At 40.1% G+C, this 23,812-nt stretch overlaps 1 protein-coding gene across 3 annotated transcripts in view; it reads right to left on the bottom strand.

Annotated features, from left to right (window-relative positions):
- Window positions 1-272: 272 nt before the first annotated feature.
- sfswap (splicing factor SWAP) overlaps window positions 273-23,812 on the bottom strand; it is a 53,502-nt gene continuing 29,962 nt past the window's right edge. For all 3 annotated transcript variants that reach the window (XM_085413751.1, XM_085413752.1, XM_085413753.1), the window contains exons 13-19: window positions 23,647-23,776; window positions 20,499-20,695; window positions 14,819-15,222; window positions 13,813-13,944; window positions 12,698-12,838; window positions 10,943-11,015; window positions 273-958 (exon numbers count right to left, since the gene is read on the bottom strand). In XM_085413751.1, coding sequence (XP_085269877.1) covers window positions 893-958; window positions 10,943-11,015; window positions 12,698-12,838; window positions 13,813-13,944; window positions 14,819-15,222; window positions 20,499-20,695; window positions 23,647-23,776 — 1,143 coding nt within the window. In that variant the 3' untranslated portion in view covers window positions 273-892. The remainder of the gene's footprint in view (window positions 959-10,942; window positions 11,016-12,697; window positions 12,839-13,812; window positions 13,945-14,818; window positions 15,223-20,498; window positions 20,696-23,646; window positions 23,777-23,812) is intronic.

The raw sequence follows: 23,812 nt of genomic DNA, 5'->3' as shown, positions 1-23,812 counted from the left end.
TTGAGTGACGAAACGTTTCTCCCACAAAACGCTACGTCCAGATGAACAGAATCAACTTTTGGAGATTTACTTTCCTGGATGATTGAGAATGCATCATTAGTTTCTAATCATTTTATATTTGAATATTCATGTTCCAATTATGTAATCTTTTTTTTTTTAGCCACAAGTACAATTTTTCCAATATCTAATGCACTATAACAACCTGCATTGTATCCATTTTCTTCTCCTGACGGTTTATTTTTTGTTAAAATAAAACAACTGAAGGCCACACGTAAATCATAAAAGAACTTTTATTTCATTTTGGATTAGAAAGTTGTTCTGCATTACTCATTACAGTACAAACCAGGAACCAAAATTCAAAGGCTGCACATTGCAGCTGATGGACAGAGTAAAAACAAATTACTTCTCAGGTAGTAGAGTAGGCGCTGAAGAGAAAAAGGAAATGAGGAAAAATGATGGGAAAATTAAATTATCAAAACATAAGCCTTCATAGAAGGAGAGCTTCCAGATTTCCTGCAGCTGATGCTGCAAAGAGTGACTCGTAGGAGAAAAGCATCTCAAAACAGGAGGCAAACATTATTTCACATTTGATTCTCCGTGCACCAAAAACATAGCTGTGACTTAATCTCCTGTGTTATGAGCGGTTTTCTCACACCGGCCGTGAAACCAGGTGCTCAGGTTTCACTTCAGCGTACTTCACACTTACGACTTGGCACAAGACGTAACACAATCAAACTGAAACTGTCGATGCTCAATTCTTGCTGAACTGATAAATCATGGATAAACAGAGGGCTCTGAAACAGCTGCGGGCCAGATAAATCTCCGGGAAATCGGAGAATACCACTCGCCTGCAGGCAAAAGTTGTCACATCCAGAAGAAAGCAACGTCCTTTTTAAGAATTGGGAGGCTGGAAGGTCTTGGAGGTGGCAAGCATGGCTCGCACTTTGGCCATCAGATCCTGCACAAAGAAGAAGAGAGAGAAAAACAAAACATGAGATGAGTTTTAATGTACAGCTTTCCCACTAAGACCCCCAGTACAATGTTGCAACTGGCATGGCAAGAGATATGCCATGCCTCGGTGGGTATAATAACAATACAACTAGTAGTCAGTTAGTTTGATCTAAGCAGATCTACTAAATCAAACAGAACCGATCAAAATTTAGGAGCGGAGCAAACACACTGCACTGGAAGGGGACAAAACAAAGCACTTTATTTTGAAAGAACTACAAAATGGAAAAAGTAGATCTGCCAACGCTTTTCTTTTCTTGTCACAGTGTTTTACTTCTCCTTAAAGAGGAATAGTTTCTCCTGTAATTCTTCAGCAAACTATTCCCTGCAGTACGAAAGAGCTGCTAGTAATGGTGTTCCCACTGAGAATCAACCATGCGGCTGACAGACACACAAGTTCATCCATTTGTTTTTTTGTTGTTGCTTGTGGGATGAATGAAGGCAACACTTTCATTCATTTCATAGAAGAAATAAAAAGCGAAGGAAGGAAGAAAACGAGTATGCAGGAATGTATAAATAGTCACTGAAATGTTACACCAGCCTCAAAGTTTTGTTGCACTGCTATACATTTTAAAAGATTAACAACAGAATCCCCTTAAAGGCAATTAGAAAACACATATATGAACTCCCCGGCCAACCCACACATATCCCTGACAACTGTAAACAGGTTATTTACTTAAAACAATATAATTAATAGGAAGTTGCAACGAGAGTGCACAGCAGGGAAACAGAAACAAAGTGGAAGAAACTGCCAAACAGCAGTTTTTCATTTCCACTTTCTCCTCCTTCACTCTTCAGGTAGAAATGTAAACTTTGCACACCACGGGGGCAAGTGCTTACGCTGCAGAATAGGAAGTGTTAATTTGCATCGCGGTGCACGAGCGATTCATGCACGCATGGACAAATATCCACCCTCGAGCTCTCCTGACAGATGAGACGAATTAACAGCTGTAATCACAAGAGGGGGGAAAGCTGTCATATCAAATCGCTCTAAAGGCCGTTTCTCTCAAAACCCTGATGTTCTCGGATATACACAGATAACGGACACGCACAATGACAACGCTCAGAATTATCATCAAGTGGCTGGACGTGTGCTCTAAATACAGCCACAAGTGTCCCGTCTAACTAATGTGCAGCTAAATTCTGGAGGTCTTTGCGTGCTGCACTTCAGTCGTCATGTATGAGACCATGTTGCATGACTTCTGGGACCAAAAAAAAAAAAGTTTGCTCATGAGTAAACAATCAATACATTCATCCATTTTCTTAACCACTTATCCAGTTCAGGGTCGCAGAGGGGCTGGAGCCTATCCCAGACACAGTCGATACAGTATTAACCTAAACAGTCCCTGCACTGCCCCACGTTCTGTAAAGAAAAAAAAAATTACAAAGATAAAATCTGAGAACATCCAAAAACCAGCAGGCTGCTCAGCATCAGTGAGACACAGCACTCTGCTCGCGTCACTGTAAGTCAGCAGTGGCATGTTTAAATCTGGAATCTAAATCTAAAGCTAAATTTAACCAGCAGGAGTCGTCTAATTGGAACGCTTTCCTATTACTAAATTAATTAAAGACAGACACCTGAGTTTGATGTTGAAACTTTTCATAAAGTTCACATTCGACTTTTTGTTTGATGCTGGAGTTTTAGTTGAGTGTGACAGTTAAATTGCCAGCTGTACTTATACCTCTGTAATAATGAACAGGGATACCTGTAAGAAAAGCATGTTTTTTTTCTCCACACTTGTGCATAATTTAAGTCCTTATCATTTTATTATATTTGTCTCATCTACACTGGAGTAAAGACCAATGGGCAGCTGCTACTCCACAACCCCACCACATATACACTTTACACCAACATAGACGACATTTAACGACCTCCCCGCACCCATAATGACGGTTTTGACACCTCAGTATACATCAATAAAGATACAGTTTGATAACCACTAGAACAGTTTTGGGTTTTTACACGGGTACCAGCAGAGGAAGAGACCACCCTGACTAACTTCTGACGCACACCCACTCATTTTGTTCTATAAGAAGGCCTGAAGACACACACTGGTCGCTTTACACAACGCAACTACAAAGCTACTTTCTAATTGTGTGTCTGTGCTTTTAAATGCCGTCTGGCTTTAAGCTGAGAAGTACAGCACAGTATTTCCTTATTTGACTGCAAAATTACACCAAAAATGTAAAAAACTTTTCCACAGGAAGCTTTAGTATTAAATGTGAACATTTGTGATATCGTAACATTTGTATGTTGGTAATAGTGGGGAAATTGAAGGAATAGATCGTGCGAGGTGCACACCTTCATCTGCTAAAGAACACGGCCTCTATTTAGACGGTTTTGCTGTTGTGTGTGGGGTGGAAATCAGATTGTGGCTGCGATTATTATTGACCGGCTTCTTTAGAAAACAATGTGAGACTGTTTGGAAGCAAACAGATATCACGCCTGCCTTTCTGTTGTATGTCTGATAAAGCTGTGCCAGAATCCTGTCATGAAATTAAACAAAAGGAAATGTCACACATTACAAGGACAGCTTTATTTTTTCACTGAATTGGGATGTTGGGTTTTTTTCCTCATTAGGACAAACTATTTTCCTTGTATGCTGTCAGTTAACCACATTTACCTGTTTAGGATTGAAACCTAATTTTACAAACACTAGGCCTGAAAAAACTAACATGGAAGCACTATTTATAACTCTCACTGGGCCCTTAAGACAGTTTTAAAACTGTAACCAGTGGGTCAAGTTAGGAAGTGAGATTACAGAAATAAGGGTGTCACATGTTTGCTTTTAACGGCAACAACCGTTAAACAAACAAAAAAAACTGTTAGGAAAATCTTGAGGGAGCAATGTAGCAGCCACATGTATTGATATCTAGCCTTTCTGTCATTAGATCCCCCCCCCCCCCCCAAGAAACTATGCAGTGTTTGAGATACCCACACTCCTAATTTAAAACACTCCCGGTCCCAGTGCAGTTCACTGTAAAGGTGAACAAAGTATCTTTCAAATGTACAGCAACAGGGAAGACGGGAAAGAAGAAAGAGGAATACAGACAAACACGAGAGAAATAAGAGCTGGAATGAAGCAAATAGCAACTAGGCACCCGGAGGGAAGCAGAGCCCATTAGGCAGATGAGGATGTGCTGAATTATTCAAGATGTGTTTGTAAAACATCACAGATGGGGTATAAGTAGTTAGCAGTTTTGAATCAGAGCATGTTGCAGCAGCATGTTTCCACCAGCTAGCTTGTGTTGCTATGTTGAGATGAAGGTGGGAGAAGCGACTACGAGATAATGAAAAAGAAACTGAAATAGGACTTTTTTTTTTTGTTGTTGCTGATGACAGAAGAATCAAGAGATGTTCATTGTGGAACACACACACACGGCCAGGTGAGCGAGTTAGTTTCACTTCAGTTGAAGTTATTCCAGTGTTCATAGAAGAGTTAGTGTGAACGCAGAGGCAACAGTATCGACCTGCATTACATCAACTCCCAGAAGCTCTAGAAATCCAGCACACTGCAGCCTCACTGTAAGATGCTGTCTAGTATGTACAGTATTCAATACATGTGAGAGCACCGCTGTGTTTATTAAATGACTTAAAACTGTATCGCCGCTTAATTAATGCATTAGTCACAACCGGAAAAAGAGTATCTCGCCTTTTAAATGGCGTGGATATCGTGATGTGAACCGCTGACTTGTGAAGACCGCCTTGAATCCTTAAGATAAACATTTTCACCATCGCTGTCTTAGTATTTTAAAATTGGATGTGAAACTGCATGCCCATTCACTCCTGACTCTGCTCTAGGCTCATCTTTTTATATCGTGTCCAGTTTTACACCTACAGTGAGGTGAAAAAAAGCTTTTAGTCACGCTAAAAATGTTTCAGATCCTCAAACAAATTATAATATTTGGCAAAGATAATCTGAGTAAATACAAAATGTAGCTTTAAATGAGGACTTTATTTATTAAAGGGAAAAAAGTAATCCGAACCTACCTGGCCATGTGTAAAAAAGTAATTATCCTCTTGTGAAAGTATGAATTAAATGATTACTCACATTTATGCAAAGTTGAGTTCAATTTCCCTCACCACACCCAGGACTGATTAATGTCAGACTTACTGAATAATGAAATCACTTAAACAGCACCTTTCTGACAAAGTAAAGCCTAAAAGATCCTAAAAGCAACTCATCATGCCATGATCTAAAGGAGCAGCTGGAACTGACATCTATCAGTCTGGAAAAGGTTACAAAGACATTTCTAAGGCTTTAGGACTCCAGCGAACCACAGAGAGAGCCATTATCAACAAATGGAGAAAACCTGGAACAGTGGTGAACCTTCCCAGGAGTGGCCGGCCTACTAAAATTCATTTCCCATCGAGGACTCATCCAGGAGGTCACAAAAGAGCCCAGAACAAAATCTAAAGAGTCACAGGCCTCGCTTGTCTCAGTTAAGGTCAGAGTTCACGATTCATAACAAGAAAGAGCCTGGGTAAAAATGGCATCCATGGGAGAGTTTCACAGCGAAAAACACTCTGCTGACCAAAACATACAGAAAGGACACAACACGCACGCACGCACACGCACGCACACGCACGCACACACACACACACACACACACACAGAGGGGCTTTGGAGAGTCTGGACCAACTGACATGCTTGGCATGACCTTAACAAGAGGAGCTATTAAAGTGTGACTTATATGCAAAAGAGAAAAAGCACTGAATGGGCTGCATCTGTCTAAAATCATCACTGATCTAACAGTTCTTCAGGGAGACTAATGATACATTAGAAAAACAAATATTAAACACAGTTGAAGCAATAATCAGGAGGTAGAGAACAAGCCATGGTCCCACTCAGAATCAGAGTGGCTGTTCGCTGCCAAACACACTGAACTACTTGCACATCTTTGAAAACAGACGGACAAGTGCTTTACCCTGGGCACAGGGGTTATCGCTGGAAATTACAGCTTCTGTGTTGGCTCAGGCAGTGTGAAGAAAATAGCATAACATCAGCTTCTATGGACAGTGCCCCCCCCCCCTAAATACCATTTGCTCTTCAACATAAAGGTGCAAGATTACACTTTGCTAAAGTACCAGAAAAGAAGCCTGACTGACACTGGGAGCACCTCCTTCAGTCAAATGGGAATATTTTTGATATTTTCCTCTGATGAAATTAGGGCTGCCACAAACGATTATTTTGATAGTCGACTAGTCACCGATTAGTCAACTAATCAGATCATGCATCCATTGGACGTACAGCGTTCAGCTTATTGCACCAGCATGAATCTGCTCTTATATAACTATCATTAGCTTACAGCTTTAAGTGTTTAAGGTATGTGCTAACTAAAAATAAAGACAAGATGGTAGTTTATTAAATTTTAATGAAATTTGCAGATTGTTTCGGTGAAGTTTAATAAACTCCTTGCTATCTAAAATATAACAGGACACCGGAGTAAACTCTCTACCATCTCACACTTCTGATAATCAGCTGTCTGCTTGACGTTTATTCAGCTGTCTAAAAACTATAACTTTAATCTCAACCAAACCGATTTACTCAGGAACAAATAAAACACTAAAAAAAGCCAAACAATAACATTTTTAAGTTATCTAAGTGACTTATATATATTTAACCTGAGTAGCGAAAGACGGCGGTGGGTTTGAAAACGATCTGTCGGGAGTCCGGGGTTCTCACCGGCTCTAGTGAGCCTAGCCCCCGGCTAACACTCGAGCTAGTGGGTAACAGACGTCTCCGAAAACGTCGGAGCGCTTTTGAAAATATGTGGTGTCTTGATAAACTGAGCAGATATTTGAGGTTTACACAGCTAAATTCAAGCCTGAAAATATGTTAACCATTTATTTTGTGGCCCAAAAAGAATAATAAGAGTAACATTAAAACTAACTAGCTGTCGCCATTGTTGGAAACTGAGCTGGGCTGCGCTATGAATTCTGGGACAGAGCTACTTCTTCTTCTTCGGGGTTTAACGGCAGCTGGCATCCTTGTACATGCAGTGCTGCCATCTTCTGTTTCAGTCCGTTATTGCACTCTTAAATCCTGCTACTTATTCCTGCGTCTTTTGTGATCTTACAAAGCTTCAAACGACACGTCGACTATTAAATCAGTCGTCGACGATTTTGATAGTCGACGTAATCGTGACTAGTCGACTAATCGTGGCAGCCCTAGATGAAATCCAGCAGGCTACACATGAACCTGCCCAAGACTGCCACAGTGAATGCATAGTCATAAGAGTAAAGAATGGAGGTGGAAATAAAGATGAGATGGGCTGCACGGACACAAAAAGTGTTGGAAGAGGACACAGATGTCACCGTGAATGCCTGAGGATATGACAAACTCCCGTCAGACGAGATGACCTCCAGCCTCCAGAAGCGCGGCAACAGAGGAATATTCCTGCATGATAACAATCTAAAGCACACAGCAGACACACTGTGATGTGGTTAAGTACGTCACCTAATGTCAATCCAATATACCTTTGGAAGATTTTAAAGAAAGGCAGAGCAACATAAACCCTCCAGACTGTTTATGAATAATGGCAGAACACTTCTCCAGATTTGGCGCCACATAAAAATCGATGCGAAAGACGATTAAAAAAAGAAAAAGAAAAGTCAGTGGACAAACAAAGTACGGAAGAAATAAAAGATCCAAGTTTACATGCGAGTAAACGCTCTGCTCAGCTTAGAGAAACACATTCCCAGTAAGGTGACACAGTTCTGAATAATCAGTCTTTTAGGTGATATTGCACAGGGCTGTACTCCCACGTTTGACACTTTATGTTTACCTGCATGCTAGGTTTATTTCGCTCAGTTGGAGGAGAATCCGTGTATCAAAATAATGCATTGCAGAGGCAAGTATAAATTAAATTACTGACATTTAATCAGAGAGGTTTATGGTGATGTAGACTTAAAAATCAAAGTACGTACAGACATTTTTAGGCTTCTCAAAGTTCTCCTAAGGTTTTCAACAGCAGTCAAATACAAGTAGATTAGGAGCAAAACAAAGAAGCTTCAGGAAAGAGATAAAAGCTACATAATAAATATGAATCTAAATGAGCACAATGTCCAAATGAGGACTGACAGGACTCAACAGTAACTGCTCGTGTTTTTGCACTTTTGTTTTGTGGATTTTACAACAATTTTAAGGAGAATCATTAAACAGACATTAATAAAGACAGTGTTTAAGAATATCAATGATCTCTGTGGATTATATAACGCTTCGTCTGTAGAAGTGATACGCGTGAATGCACTTAATCTGAGGTGCACTTCTGAAAGCAACAAAATAGTGGCTATAAATTGTCTATAGCAATTTAAAAACATGCAGGCAAGGACAGTGCCTGCCGGGGTCAGAATTTATTGGCGAGCCGTGTGTGAGGTTACACTGTGAGTTACGGGTGTGTAGCACTTACTCAGATGCAACTGTTTTTCATTTTTCGCACCCAAATGAGACAAAACACCAACACAGCCTGCCACTTATCTACATTAAACAGGCCCAATATGACCCAGACGCACTATAACAATACAGCAATAATTATGTGACACCAATAAACACGTTGGTTCTCCTTTGGTCTGGAGGTGCCTCTCACTGTCAAAATCAAAGGAGAACCTGATGCTACGATGTGCTTTTATATTTTGAGGCATTCTGTGCTTCAGCAGCTTGAGGAACAAATACCCCGTTGCATAAAACAAGACCGACATTTTTAACTCCAGTAATCAGAGTTTGTCTTGGAAGAACATGAGCAGTCTGCACAGAGCCGGAAACTGTTCTGGCAACACAACGCCATCAGTTTTTGGGAATGCTGAGATGCTGCACAAGCGCTAATTTTACCGTTGTGTTGTTTTGTGTGTGTTCGCAGAGTTTTCAGCCATGCAGCCTATTTGTCAGCCACAAAATGAAAGGGTGGACTAACTGGCATTGTCCCGTCTAGAAAACTACAGGATAGCTGCTGTAATCCATGTCAGTGCCACCTTATCAGGCTGCATCAGAAACAATTGTATGCAAATGTTGGATTACTGTTAAATGCATGGCACTGATGTAAGCAGTATGTAAAATTCTCTCAAGCGCGCGCACACGCACACACACACACACACACACACACACACACACACACACACACACACACACACACACAGTATTTTAACATTTGGTTTAGTCAACTGTCAGAAAGCGGCTACACGCAGAGCTCTATGTGCAGTTACTGTAATTTTACAGCTGGAAGTGTCTATGCTGTGCTCATCACTCAACAGGAGACTATGGGTTGCATTAGGGCATGACGACAGTGGCAACTATCCAATCAAACCTTTTCAGTAAGTTTTCTTTGGGTGTTTTTTATTAAAACAGAAAAGAAAAGCCTGACAATTAATTTTTTTAAGCAATTTGGGGAATGTGACTTCTCATCCTGCGCTCCCAGGATGAGATGCGCTGGGCCGAAGAGCAATCTGGAGCCAAGATGCACTGCCACGACGAGAAGTGATGAGAAGCAAAACTGACACAAGGTTCAGCTTTTAAGTTGAAGCGGCAACTTCTTAGCAAACACTCGCTTATTTACACATCACGTGTGTCGTTTAGTGCCAAGCAGGTAGTGTATGGCGAGCTTTTACAGCTTTAGGCTTAAACCCAAGCTTCCAAAACTGTGGGCTTAGTTTTTACACAGCTAAGTAATAAACTAAAACAAGTTATAAAGTTATGCGAAGCCAACCTCTGCTTCTCTGTTGCGTTATAAAATGTAAAAGAAAAAAAACACATGGGGTACAAAACCATACTGAATGTTGAAACCTGCCATTTTCTTAACTTGAACTGACAACTTGCTGAACTTGACCTTGTGTTTCTCAGCAGTAATGGTAATGGTCCTTCTTGTCTGAATTTACAAGTACCACTGGAGAAAACATTTTCAAGACCATGTGCTGCTTCTGCCTCCTTCCTTTGCAGTGAAGTGAAATCCATCTCCCAAAAGACTTCGGCAAGTTTGCAGAGGTTTCTGTTTTTGCCTCTCGCTTCATCGGCGCCAACTAATATTCAGTCTCTCTTATCCTAAATTCTTGGCGAAGCTCCCAGGATGAGATGCGCAGGGCCGAAGAGCAATCTGGAGCCAAGATCCACTGCCACGATGAGAAGTGCTGTTTGTTTATTAAAATAAGAGCACATGTACCCCAAACAGTGGTAAACAAGACCTCAGCAACACGGTTCAACAATGTTATCCAACAAAACACTATTAGAAACCTGCGCCATCAACCGGTCAACCATCAGTCGACTATAAACTTAGCAGACACTTTTAACAAATCGAGGCCATCTACAAATCCGTTCTCACCGCTTTGTTTTGACAAGTGTTACTTCCAAGGTTATGAGAGAAATGTTAAGTTACATTTTTATCCAAATCAAAATTGATGACAAGTCCCAGAGGCAAGCAAAATCATGACGGTTTAATATCGGTCGTTCGGTGGCAACGAACCAAATTCAATTTGCTGCGGATGATCATTCAATATGGCTGAAACCGAGTGAACCTGGAGTCCGCACAGTTTTCTTAACAACAGTTTCAAACTGTCAAGAAACAAAATCAGACCGGCAGTTTTTCTCCAGGTATGATGCATGAGATTGGATTACACTGCCACTGAATACAGAGTGCAGCTTTATCACATTTGCACCACATATAAATGTAAGACATCGGCCTCCCCATGGTTCAAACAAACAAATATAGCACACCGACGTGCTGTAAAAACACACAGAAGGTACCGGGAGAAGTGGATAAATATAAAATGAGTTCAAGTCAAAAGCTCTAAAAACTAGCTATATTTTGGTGTTTGAAAGAGAACAGCACTTTCCATCCTTCCTCTTTGCATGATGGAAACAAAGAACACCACTAAGTACTTTCATTGGATGGGATGGAAAAGTTCAGCAGGGGATGCATCTGGGATAAGAGCAAAGAACAATACCTGAGTTATTTTAGACTGAACAGAGGATACTATGGATGAGGACACTGCCTTGTCTTTCTCCAGAGAACCACCCCTGAAAAGAAAACAGAGGAGAAGGACACAAAAGAGTCAAAAAGCATAAAATCAATCATGTAAACAGGAGAGAATATTCAATATTTATGATGTTTCTCTGAAATGCCCAAAGTTCGACAGGCATTGAGAGCGATAGAAAGAAAAGATGGAAGGAAGGAAAGAGGTGAAAGAAGTGTCCTGTAACACTGAAATTTCCATCTAGAGTTAAAAGACCAAACACAGACAGAGTATTTAATCATGCAGACAAATTTCAGGCCTCAAGTTCAGCTTCACGGCTCCTTCCGAAGCTTAAATGTCTCTACAGTCCAGCATTTCATAATTCATCAAGAGATTAAAAAAAAGGAACAAATCATGTACAAGTTGATTGAACACAACAGGTGAACATAACTGCAGAAAAGACCGCTGCTCATGATAAAAAGTTTAGCTTTTCTTCCTCTCGCGAAGATGGAAGATTTCAAACGTTTGTGTGTGTGCACGGCACTCAGTATAAAGTACTACCTGCCCCTCCCGCTGTTATTATGGCATCATGATCTAGTTTCCTTTCCCCGGAGAAAGTAAACAGCAAAACCTTTCATGCTTTCACCCACAGTTTAGGAAGAAAGGGCAACAAAAGACTGTCTTCTATTGGAATGACTCCTGCATCTGCCAGGATAATTGCGCCCCACATGAAAAGACGAGCATTTACTAAATCTATGGAAGAAAAAGCATTCTCCTTCATAACAAAGCACATGAGACGGCTGATATACTGGTTAAGCAGAGCTTTTAAAAACATTAAATTATGGTGCATGCAATACTTCAGTTTGAACATAAAAGGAACTGTTGTGTTTTTCCAATTTTGCAGAAGTCAAAAATATTTACATTGTTTCCTGTTTTCCCAGAAGCCTGTTTTTTAATGACGGCAGATTTTAAAAGTTATGCTGGGTTACACAAACTAAAGACTGAAAAATTAAACTTTTAAACTACAAAACAAGTGAACATCCACAAACGCACTGGTTGGTATCAGCTAGAAGGCATGACGCTTAAAATCTGGAAACTTTGCAATAAAACTTTGGAAATAAAAGAGGTGGAATTTAAAATATTGTTATTTTGTAATTAACAGGCTCTATTTACCAACAAGCCACAAGTTCATAATGAGTCCTTCTCTTTTAGTAAGATATTGAAGTGAACAGAGTGCGCCTGGCCAACATTTAGTCTTCTTGCATTGAAAAGTCAACACGCTGCTAAAGTGGCAGACTACCAACTGCAAGTCTTATCAAGTCTGTGGCCAAGATCATTAATGCGCTTTTGCCCTTGTGACCTTTAAGCTGAAAGACCCAAGCTGTGCGCTGTGATATCAGGAGAGCAAACACTGTTCAGTAGAAGGAGTTTAGAAACAGAAAAAAACAACAACAACATAAAAATAAACATTTCTAAACATTAGTCAGTGAAAAAGAGTGCATCAGCATAACCTCTGTTAGGTTCTTAAATCGGCAGCAGCTGGAGTGTTCGATTATCAGACCTAAAGGAACAATCTATTGTTGCAAATAAGAGAGATTTAAATGCAAGAATACATCTTCTCATTTACTTGAAGCTAAAACAAAAACAAAAAAACCCCAAAACAAAACATTTAAGCCTTCAGTAAAGAGACTTTCATTTACTTGCTGGATGCAAGCTGGATTATTGACAAGCGTCTGGAGGGGTTACCTTGAGTGAGCCAGGCTGGAGGCGGGGCTCGCTGATGGAGACAAAACTCTGCCGGGTGAAGAGTATGGTGAGAACGAGGAGGCCGCAATTTGCATCTGTCCTGAGGATGCCAAGGAGCTCCTCTGCTGTTCAGGAGGAGACCTGACAAACGCAAGAAGAGCACAGCAGGAGCTAAAAACTAAAACGTCTCAATCAGATATTAACACTGCACAATAAACAGTGGTGGTTTGTATCTGCCAAGCCTTGCATGAAATATTGGTGTACTCAAAACAAAATGTACAAAATAAACGTCTTTAATTATAATTTAACTGAGCATATGAACTGCTGTAATATACACCCTTAACTTCACAGGCCAATTAAACTCTATTTAAGAGGCATTTTGCATAGTTATTCCCAGTCTCTTACTCTGGTTTGAACAATTCCCTGCAAATTTCATTCAGTTACAAGATTTTTGAGGATTTTCTTGCTTGTGCTGTTGTTTGTTTATAATATTGTAATATTAGTATTGCCTTGTGGTAACAACTAGTCCATTTCATAAGGCTTCATTCTTTCATCATTATCGTGATGAGAGGTCTGTTTCTGGTTCAGCTCTTTCTTTTGGACGGATGCCTTAAAAATCTTTAGAGACTCTTTGGTATGTTGCAGATTTCCCAGGTGAATCAATGACAGGAGGCTGCCCAGTGCCTAAAGCAGTGAAACGCTAGTGAGACTGTACTTTTATTTTTTGTAACAATGCCTATTTATCTGTCGGTATCAAGCGACTGTTGTACAATTATAAAGACAAAACTATATTTACTGGGATGAACTCTGCAATGCATTTGCCAAAACTTCCTCATGCCCTCCCCTTTTTGGGGAATCAAACTGTCTTCGAGTTACATGAAGTTGGCCTTAATGACACATGGAAAACCTTGAACACTGATAACGGTTCCCCCGCTGCTTTTGTAAAAATAAAGAAAACTGAAGAATATCGAGAAAATATGGACTAACCACCCAAGAGTCGCATCATTAGTGCCCCTTCTCAGCTTTAAAGGCAGCAAAAATCAATGTTTTTAGTGTGAAAACCAAGCTGCATGTGAGGACCTATGACTTGTGAAGACACCTGCTGTTAGATTTACCTGGATCTTGAAAGCCCCCTGGGCAAGTTGGAGCTGCTGCTGGGATGATGGTGTTCCCGCTCTTTCTCCTCGCGTCTCCTTTCTGATGAGTTGCCTCTTCTGTCTTTTCTCCCTGGGGAGTGTGAACGGGATCTGGACAGAGAGCGGAACAAAGAGAATGAAAGATGGAAGAAATCGTTAAATATCAGAAGGCAGAATATGAGAGAGAAGCAAATGAATTGGAAATAAAGAAAAAGAGGAGAAGAGTGAGGCAAAAACAAAATGATAAGCCTAATGGCGTTAAAGTGAAAAAGAAAAAAAAGGTGACATGAGGGCTTTGCACAACTGAAAATGAAGAAAAGATAGGTTTGAATAAGACTTTCAATTATTTCAGTAAACTTTTGGAAGACCTGAACGTGGTGCAATTTACAGATAAACACTGTTTAAATACTGAGGAACTGAACAGGAAAAAAAATCATTATTCAGTTCATTACTTTAATACAAGTTATATAAAAGGACTCACAAAATGGAAATACTACTTTTATTCTTAACTAGGCAGAAAAGCATTAAGTATTCATAAATATTTTAAGAAATTAATAACCTTGTCAGATTTCTTTCCATAAAGGGCAGTCAAATTTATTTTGTCCCACTGCCTAATATGCAGAACATGCATGCCATTTACAAACACAGCATAGCAAGGCTGGAAAATGAAACAACCAGGATAAGATTAAGAATACAGCCTGTGTGTGTGCGTCTCTTTCCTATCACAATGTTCTAATAGTTGAACCTCTCAGTTCAGTTACCTTGCTCAAAACAAACAAACAAAAAAAATCCCCAAACCCCACAAATCTGTAGAAAGGCAGCATAAACTCAAAGCAAAACATAATGACAAAAAAGAAATAACAGAAGCTTCTTTTCAGCCGCCTGTGGCTGGAGTGAGCAGCATCACTGTTGCATTCACTCTGACTTTTTTGTGGTGGATTAAAAGAAATAAAAAAAGGCTGACTTTTCAGTGGGAGCGTCTTACCTGGACCTGCGGGATCTCCTGTAGGCACTGGGAAGGGAGTGTTTGCTCTTTGATCTCGATGCTGACCTGGATCTTGACCTCCTCTTGTGTTTTTTCTTCTTTTTGTCTTTGTCTCTCCCTTTGTTCCTATCCTTGTCTCTGTCTCTCTGTCTGTCCCTGTCTCTGTCTCGATCTCTGTTTCGATCTCTGTTTCGATCTCGATCTCTGTCGCGATCTCTGTCGCGTTCTGGACCTTTGGAGGAGGTAATATACGAGGAAGATGATGACGAGACGGATGGGGGCTCCCTGCTGTGGTGGCTTCTATGGTTCTCCACAGACAATCTTTGATCCTGAGCATAAACAGGTGGTGCAGGGGATACTTGAGGAGGTGCAGGATCCACAAAAGCAGAAAAAGCTTCTTGCAGCTAAAGAAAGACAAAATGAGGACAGAGAGCAAACAAACGTCAGTTTTATTTTGTTGTTTATTTCCCCCCACATGCACAGTACCTTCCTATATCTGATATTGTGGACAATTAACAAGCTTGTCTACTTAAAAAGATGAAGGCAATGGACAACCCTGGCTGGAATGTGTTTACCCTAGCTGGGGGAACACTGTGCAAGTAATTAGGTTAACTGGTGACAGATCAGTAACATAACCGGGTATTAAACGAGCATCTTAGAGAGCCATTGTTTCTCTAAAAGACAGGCAGAGATTCACCAATCTGCAAAACACATACGTCTACAAATTGTGGAACTATTTCAAAATCCATGTTTCTCTGTACAACTCTGAAGACTTTGAATATATAACATCAAAAGATTCCTGGAATCAGTATTGGATGCTTGTGATCTTCAGGGCCTTGAGTGGTACTACATTAAAAACAGGCATAATTCTGTTATGGAAATCACTGCATGAACACAGCTCACCGTGACATTCACAAATGCAGGTGAAAGATTTATCGTGAACAGAAGCCACAGATAAACATGAACCAAAAACGCCACTCTGGGCTAAAGCTCATGTAAAATGGACTGAGGCAAAGTGGAAAACTGTTGGTCAAATTAATTTAAATGTGAAATGTCTTTTTGGAAAACATGAATGCTCCGTCCTCCAGACTAAAGAGGAGAGGGAGGATGTGGCTTTTTCCAAAGCAAAGTTCAAAAGCCTGCATCTCTGATGGTAGCTTGCATATCTGGAAAGGTGCCATGAAAGCTCAAAGGTATATACAGGTTTTAGAGCAACATATGCTCCAATTCAGACAACAACTTTTTCAGGGAAGGTGTTGCATATTTCATATCATTCCATATTTACATCTAGATGAGGCCTTTCACAGCAAGACATTGCTCAACCGCATACTGCATCTATTCCAACAGCATGGCTGCCTGCAGTCCACACCTTGGACCAGCTGACAGCATTCGTTGTATCACTAAATTTACAATCCCAGAAGTCCCACAATTGTTGAGCAGTTGGCTACTATCAGACAACAATGAGACAATAGGCCTCTCTCAAAGGGGGGGGGGGGTTGCTACACAGTGGCCTTGTCCCACGTTTTTTGACACATGTAGCTGCCATCAATTTTAATATGCCCTTTTAAAAAACAAGAAAAAGAAAAAGGACATATACTCCTAGAAATATTTGATATATTCTCTGTTTTATATTGTAAGTAATGATTGTATTTTGTTTTTATCCACATTTACACAGTCACACAAACGTTTTGGAGGTGTGGTTGCATTACACTATATTATGCTATAGATAGCGGAGCTACCACGGGAAATATAAGGGTAAAATATGCCTAGTCTGTATTCACGTATGGTGGTTAAAAATGCTTTAGATAAATTTGATTAATTGTTTTCTTAATTTTCTAACTTGACTTATTTTCTGCTCTAAGGCCTACAGCTGCACAGTGTCTAAAATCACAAAAGGTGAAGAAGAAAAATGTACTTGAGGGTTTTTTTTTCTCTCTTTAGAGACGGTACTATAAATAGTCATATGCACACTGAAAGGGACAAGGGATTGTAACAAGGCTGGCTCAGGAAAAGTGAAAGTTTCTTACTCTCCTGGGAAATTATTGCTCATATTCTCTCCTTTAAAACAGAAGGAAAACTGTGGTTACACAACACAGTGCAGCCCTCTGGCTACACACTGAGTTACAACTGTCAGCTGCAAAGTGCCTCTAATTACCCCAGTGTGAGTCAGTCTGTTCATTTTAGATTGGTCAGCTGCTGGATTCACACTGAAAAACTGGCTTCAGTCCATCAGCGGATTAAATATAGCAATAGATTTTCCAAGGACAGACTTTATCTAACAGGGTTAGGTCTTAGATTGCTCCTGAGACGGCCAATTTAAATTTGTGTATATTCCTGGTACTAAAGGGGCATCTGGATGAAAAAGAACATCAAACGGCATCCTTTATGTGGTGAGATAAAAAAAAGATTATGAGCTCTGCAATAAAGCAATCCAAATAAATTTTTCCAACTTCAGCTTAGTATCAACAGAGCTGTCTCATGGATCTAATTCCCCTCACCCATCTGCTAAAATTTGTAAGAAAACAGAGAGAAAGGGACAAAGAGAAATATGGGGTGAGAGATGATGATGATGAAACAACATGAGAGAAGAAGCCAAAAAAATAGAAAGAAAATGTGCTCATGACAGAAGAAAAGAAGTGTCTTAAAACAGACAGAAGCAGAGAAATGGAGGATATTTATTACACTGCAGTTTTTACACCCAATCTGGTGTCTAGCTTGAGGGAAAGATAATGAAATGATAGGAAGAAACGATGGTTTCAAATTGGGATTGGCATATGGGAGGCTTATCCCAACACCAGGCACACAAAACGTCTGCCCTCTCACACCTGTTCTAGCAAGATATAGAAGTTCAGACAGTAAGAGGCGCGGGAAAGAAAAGTACTGTCCTGGGAGCATAAAGGAACAGAAGCAAAGGGAAACTACATTTTCCAAGTCTTCGAGATTTCTCGTATACTAAAAATGACCTCGTATATAATAATAAAGAAAGCATTTATCACCTAAACCATGTGACCAACAGAGAAGAGCTCTTACACAGAGAATGGTCGTATATTAAGCTGTCAGTTACTGAGCAATCATTATCTGCTACTGTTGGTAGCCAGTTAGGGGACCGAAAACAATATCACTGCTTCATTATTGCCCTCCATTTCACTCCTCTTACCAACAGAACCAAAAGGTGCCATCTTTAGCACTAACATGTTCGAATGAAGCTGTAAGAGCAGCTGAATTGAAATAAAATGGTAAATGGTCTGTATTTGTATAGCGCTTTACTTGGTCCTAAGTACTCCAAAGCGCTTTACACTATACACAATCATCCACCCATTCACACACTGGTGATAGCAAGCTACAGTGTACAGAATTAACACACCAAATCAGCTGAACAGATAAATGACACAAGCAAAGCCAGACTGAATCTGCACCAATCTCTGAGTATATCAATCTGCAGGAAACACAAAGCTACATATCCACCACCGTCACCATTTCAGCCAAAATGTAATAAGAAATGGCTAAAACGGCAGCAAATCACAACACTGAAAGTGTCACTTGGAAAAGGATAAATTGCCTGGGCCTGAAACGCTTAGCCAGCGGGATCTGTTTACTCATGTCAGTTTACACTATCCACTACACTGCTGCAGGATAATCAACATGATGGGTACTATGGGAAACATGGAGCGCTTACATCAACAGTTCCAAGTCAGCTCATTTTGCATCGCATCAGCAATCACATCTGTCCTCAAAGCTACTAAGAGTTCCACCAAATTGTACTAGTGGATGATCCTTCTTTGTGACCCTCCAAATTACTGCCCCTAGGATATTCACAACAATTCGTGTTAATCACATTAATCCCTTTCGATTTCCATACACTTGCAACAAATTTGTTCTTCAAAGTGACTCTCCAAATTAATAAATTGGTGAACATGTCTTACTTAAAGGGGGTTAATCTGCAAAAAGCTTTAATAGAAACTGAAAAACCTATTGACTCGAACAATTACACTGCACTACTGTCTGCCTTGAGGATGTGTGACTTTTTACAATGTCCTATTCAATGTGTACCTCATACCAGCATTACGTAGATTTTACTACTTTTTCCCACCACTGAAACAAAATACTTTGAAGACTGAATACACACAAAATTCAACCTTTTTTTTTTCAAATATTTAACTAGTACACAGCTAATTTACAGTAGGCTATTGGCCTGACTCTTTCCTCAGGATATTTACGCTCTGATAGCCACTGCAGAAGACGGAGAACATCTGGTAAAGAAAGAAAGAGCTGGCACAGTAGTGACAGCAGGCTGTCCGTTGCCACCTGGTCTAACAGGCAATATTCCAGTTCACCACAAATCAGTTGGGCTAACATGAGGAGCTGACATGCAACATCCATCACACAGACAGGCAATCTACACATCAAATGACCACTATCAGAGACTTATTTACACTATAAAGTATTGTTGCCTTTTTGTGACAGACAAAAGGCTTTAAAAATTTGCATTATTGCAACACCTTCGTAGTACTTCACAAAGGAGAATTTTAAAACAGAATCTCCGTACCCTACATGAGGTATGGAGATTTGAGAAATAGAACAAAGGAGTGAAGAAAAGAAGTTTTCTATAATTCAGTTTGTATCTTTAGAGTGACACTGGGATATGCCGATAGGCTCTGCTCCTCTCCATTGGAGTCTATAAACATTTTAGGGAATCAACAATTTAGGTAACTACAGCTGCATTAAGAAATTTACATACATTCATCACAGGCATGTATGTCAGCCTAATTTTGGGCTTTTAATTCTTTTTTAACAGTTTTCCCCCCGGCTGGAATGAGTGTACAGCAGACAGCTTTAATGACTAGGAAAAAAAAACTGGGTGCATTTTGTACTGTATTGTGTATTTTGGATTTTTAAATTATTTGTCTTGACATAAATAATAATAATAATAATGGATTGCATTTATATAGCGCTTTTCGGGACCCCTCAAAGCACTTTACATGCTAGAGTTTATCGAAATGTGTTGGTTTTTCAGCACGGGCCCAGCTTTTAAGATCAATCCACATATTTTCAACAGGGTTGAGGTTGTGGATTTGGGAAGGACATCCCAATAGCTTAATGAAGGCCTGCTTTATACAGTCCAAAATCAGTTTTGATGTATATTTGGGATCATTGTTATGGTGGAACACCTGATACTGGTGTTTCTACCATTTATCGGTGAAGTTGACGAATTTGGAGGTAGTCGTCTCTCTTCACTACTCCATCCACTTTGTGCAATGTATCAATACCCACTGGCAGCAAAACAACCCCAGAGAATGATGCTACCACCACCACGCCTAAGAGCTGGTACAGTGTTCTTGGGTTTGAAAGGCTCACTGAGGAGAAATTCAATTTCACCACAGTCATTTATAAAGTTATACCAAGGACTCTAGAACAAAATGCAAAGAAAGTAGCATTTCCCACACTTTGAGTAAGAATAACAAAGCTTAGTTTAGGACTCGTGGCTGTGTAAATATGCATGCAAAATGTGGTGACTACATATGGTGGGTATGTGCCCCACTATATTTATGCCATTTTAGTTTTTGAGTTAATGTAGACATGTGTAACATGAATAATGATTCATATTACACTTACTATCATTTGTTAAAAATAGAAACACACAGTGACGAACACTATGCAACCGTTGCAACCATGTACCTACCTCGAGTTGAGCACATGCATCTAGCTCAGCTCTCTTTGCCTCAGGTTCTCCAGCGAATGGGCTGCGGAGAGTCTGTAGGAAGAGTGCTGCCTTCCTCTTCCTCTCTGCCTGTAGCTGTTTCTCCTTAGACTCCTTAGATGCCTGGGCCAGCTTCTCCCTGGCTGCCGCCGCTAGACGATCCTCCAGTTTCTGCTTAGCTAAGTGACGAGAGATGAGAGGGTAAACACAGGAGACATGGTTGGATTGCAGGCATTGTCCCTTTTTTGTTTTTCTCACTGCCAGATATGCAGCTACTAAATGGCGGGAACAAAGGATTGACTTGCTCTGAGAGAAAAGTGAGAGAAAAGGAAAGCTTGTTCTGGTCACAAGTAAATTCCCTGTGGAAATAAAAGAATTAAAAAGAAGAGAGAGCAGAGAGACACGGAATGAAACATGAACAGACAAACAGTGCGGGGAAAAATTCACATTTGTGAAGCGAAAAACAAGCAAAGACTTTAAGAGTACATTTCTGCCCTAACTAAGGTAATGTCTGGCATTTTTCTGACTTTCCAAGTGCTGAAGACTGACAAAGTTTCTACTCTAAAAGATAAGGCCCGACGAAATCCCCGATGATGCATAATTTCATGCAATTCAAGGTTTGTACAGAGTAGGAGGGAACGTGGGTGGAGAAGAGAAGACAGGCATCTAACTGACAATGGGAGTGGAACAAAATGCATGGTTTGAGAGATGAGGAAAGGAGATGAAGTGACACAGATGGGTAGGGGATACATAGGTAAGAAGAGCACAGCTAATGTAATGGGGCACAGGGAGCAACGGCATGAGCGAGCAAAAAAATAAATAAAAAATAGGGAAGACAAGACAGTATAAAAGCAACTGCTTGCGGAAAACAAGTTGTATAAGTTATGCAACCTCTGGGTCTACTGTTATCTCTTTGGGGTTAAAAATAGGCTAGCTGCTAAGGCAAATCATATTTGAGTACAATGAACAACAGTCAAGTGGAGCAGAATCGGTACCCTAGACACTGACATAGTCCTGCCTAGCCTCAATCTGACTCCTGTATTTATAGATACATTTGACTAATGTAATAGAACAATAAAACTAAACCAAACTCCTTACTTCCGTTTACTTCCACTTCATCATTTGGAGCTCTGTCAAGTCGTTGTTTCAGTCATGTATCAGGTAAACCGTCAAACATGATCTACCTTTAACTGTTTTTCTTGGTTTAACGCTTAAAATGTTGACATGAAGCCTTGTGACTGTTAAAATAAAAGTTTATTAAAGCCTTTCTTGACTTCTTGCAAAGAGCCAGAAGCCCAAAAAGTGAGGCAGCAGGCATTTCCTGAATTCTCCTAGCTGGAGGCTTCAGGTCGTCTTTTATTTCCTCCAACAAATTAAGAAATGTCTCGGCAATCGATATGTTCTGCCAAACACCTTCCTCGGGCATTTCAAATAAAGTACCTCAAGTGGAGAAAAATTCTCTTTCTTCTACCCCACACGCTCTTGTTCGTCACAGAGCCCGTTCTTAGCAGCAACTACTGCATTCATATCAAGCACAAAATGGGTTACGCTGCATTTTTGAGTGGTGGGGTGCACTCACCATCTTTAGTCAATACCAATTCCATGTGAATGAAATAAAATAATGAAATGAAAATTGTGTTTGTACAAAGACTAAAAACACACACATTTAGTCGAAAATGATGGCAGTCTGAACAATTTATGCAGCTCTCCCTAAAAACCGGACATGATGGCGCTGTTCCAGGCCATCAACACAGATTAGTGTTTTGCAGCCTGCCACCATTTCTCCTATCTGATCAAGTTAGGCCTGCTGACTGACAGCCACTTTGCCATACAGCAAAACCAATTCAGTCAGCTTTTTATTAGGGTCTTCTAGTCTTTCTCTTTTGTCTGTCAGCTCCAGGAGAGGCCATCACACTCAAAGAGTGTTCCACTGAACCTAAACGGCACCGGCCAACTATCTTGATGCTGAAAAGTGACACATTTGTCTTTGACTGTCTGTCCGTCTATCGTTTCAGGCTCCGTTCTGCAGCTAAGAGATTATTACTCTTGCTCTCTATCATCAGACATCAATGCGGCATTCTTACAGACGTAGATGTCTGTTGGGCATTAACTGGCAAAAGGCCGGCATGTCAATCACATCTCTCTGACAAGCACGGAGATAGACATTTAATAACACAGGTTTAAGTCATCAGGGAAGGTGTCCAGTTTTGCTGAAGCTAGGCACCGATTGCAGGTTTCTGAAGTTGGCAAATTATAACAAGATTAAAAAAAAACAAAAAAACAAAAGAACTTCAAGTACAATCTGTTTTCAGATTCCAATAAAATCAATTCATAAATACATAAATAAACGATACAGCTTTAAAATAGATAAAATAAATAATCGAGTGGATAAAAAGTTTTTGAATATGTGACTAACCCTGAAAACTTAATGGGCAAATTCTTTTCTTTTGATTTTTAAAATCTTTCAATCGTTTTTGAAGAACATTCTGTAAAAACTATCATCAAAGCCCTGATCGGACCACACAGTGTAAACTTCTTGGAGAACAAAGGGGGGATTTTCTGTGTATGCATTAGGATGCAGTATTTCTATATTTTAGGCAACATATTTTCTGTTGGAAGACTTTGCTGAGCCAGCATGATGACACTCTATATCTATAATTCCATTATGCCTTTGGGGGAGATGTATATCATGCACTTTACTATACTATATAGCTAGATTCTTACCTTAGGGTACACCCTGTTAAGGGAATTCATAATTTAGACTTTTGTGGATTTATGCATCTTCTCACTTCTTTTTTAAAATTTATTTTCTACCAACCCTCCCAAAAAGCCAGAAGGTGTGAGAGAAATCACTTGGAAGCTGAGCTCATTTACAAAAACCTCACTTTTAGCAGGCCTGCATTAAATCGTCATCGAGCTGGGGAAATCATCCCGTTTTTCCAATATCCTATCAACTGTACAGGCAGTGGGGCAGTTTGAGAGCACGAGAATATTTTATGACTTGTCCAAAATTATTCTCCAAATATATTTTATACTGCTTTCTGTTGCAGACATGGCTAAAATTAGCATTTAAAGAGCTACAGAGCTTTCATACAGTCATTGCATTATCATTTTTTTTTTAGACCTCTACCTTGCTTTGCTTCTAACTCCTCCAAACTGAGGGTGGGTTTCTTCTCTTCTGGTACGCTGACTGGAGGAGGCTCCTTATCAATCATCTCAGCTCCACCCATCACAGCTTCCAGCCCCTCCTCTTCCAACAACTTCAAGCAAACACATCAGAACTTATTCTTAAAAAT

Source organism: Rhamphochromis longiceps, linkage group LG7, assembly GCF_057381845.1.
Source record: "Rhamphochromis longiceps isolate RC_006_pf linkage group LG7, R_longiceps_female_GT1.1, whole genome shotgun sequence".
Taxonomy (NCBI): domain Eukaryota; kingdom Metazoa; phylum Chordata; class Actinopteri; order Cichliformes; family Cichlidae; genus Rhamphochromis; species Rhamphochromis longiceps.
The sequence above is the reverse complement of the archived record's forward strand: the minus strand, read 5'-3'. Positions and strand labels throughout refer to the sequence as shown.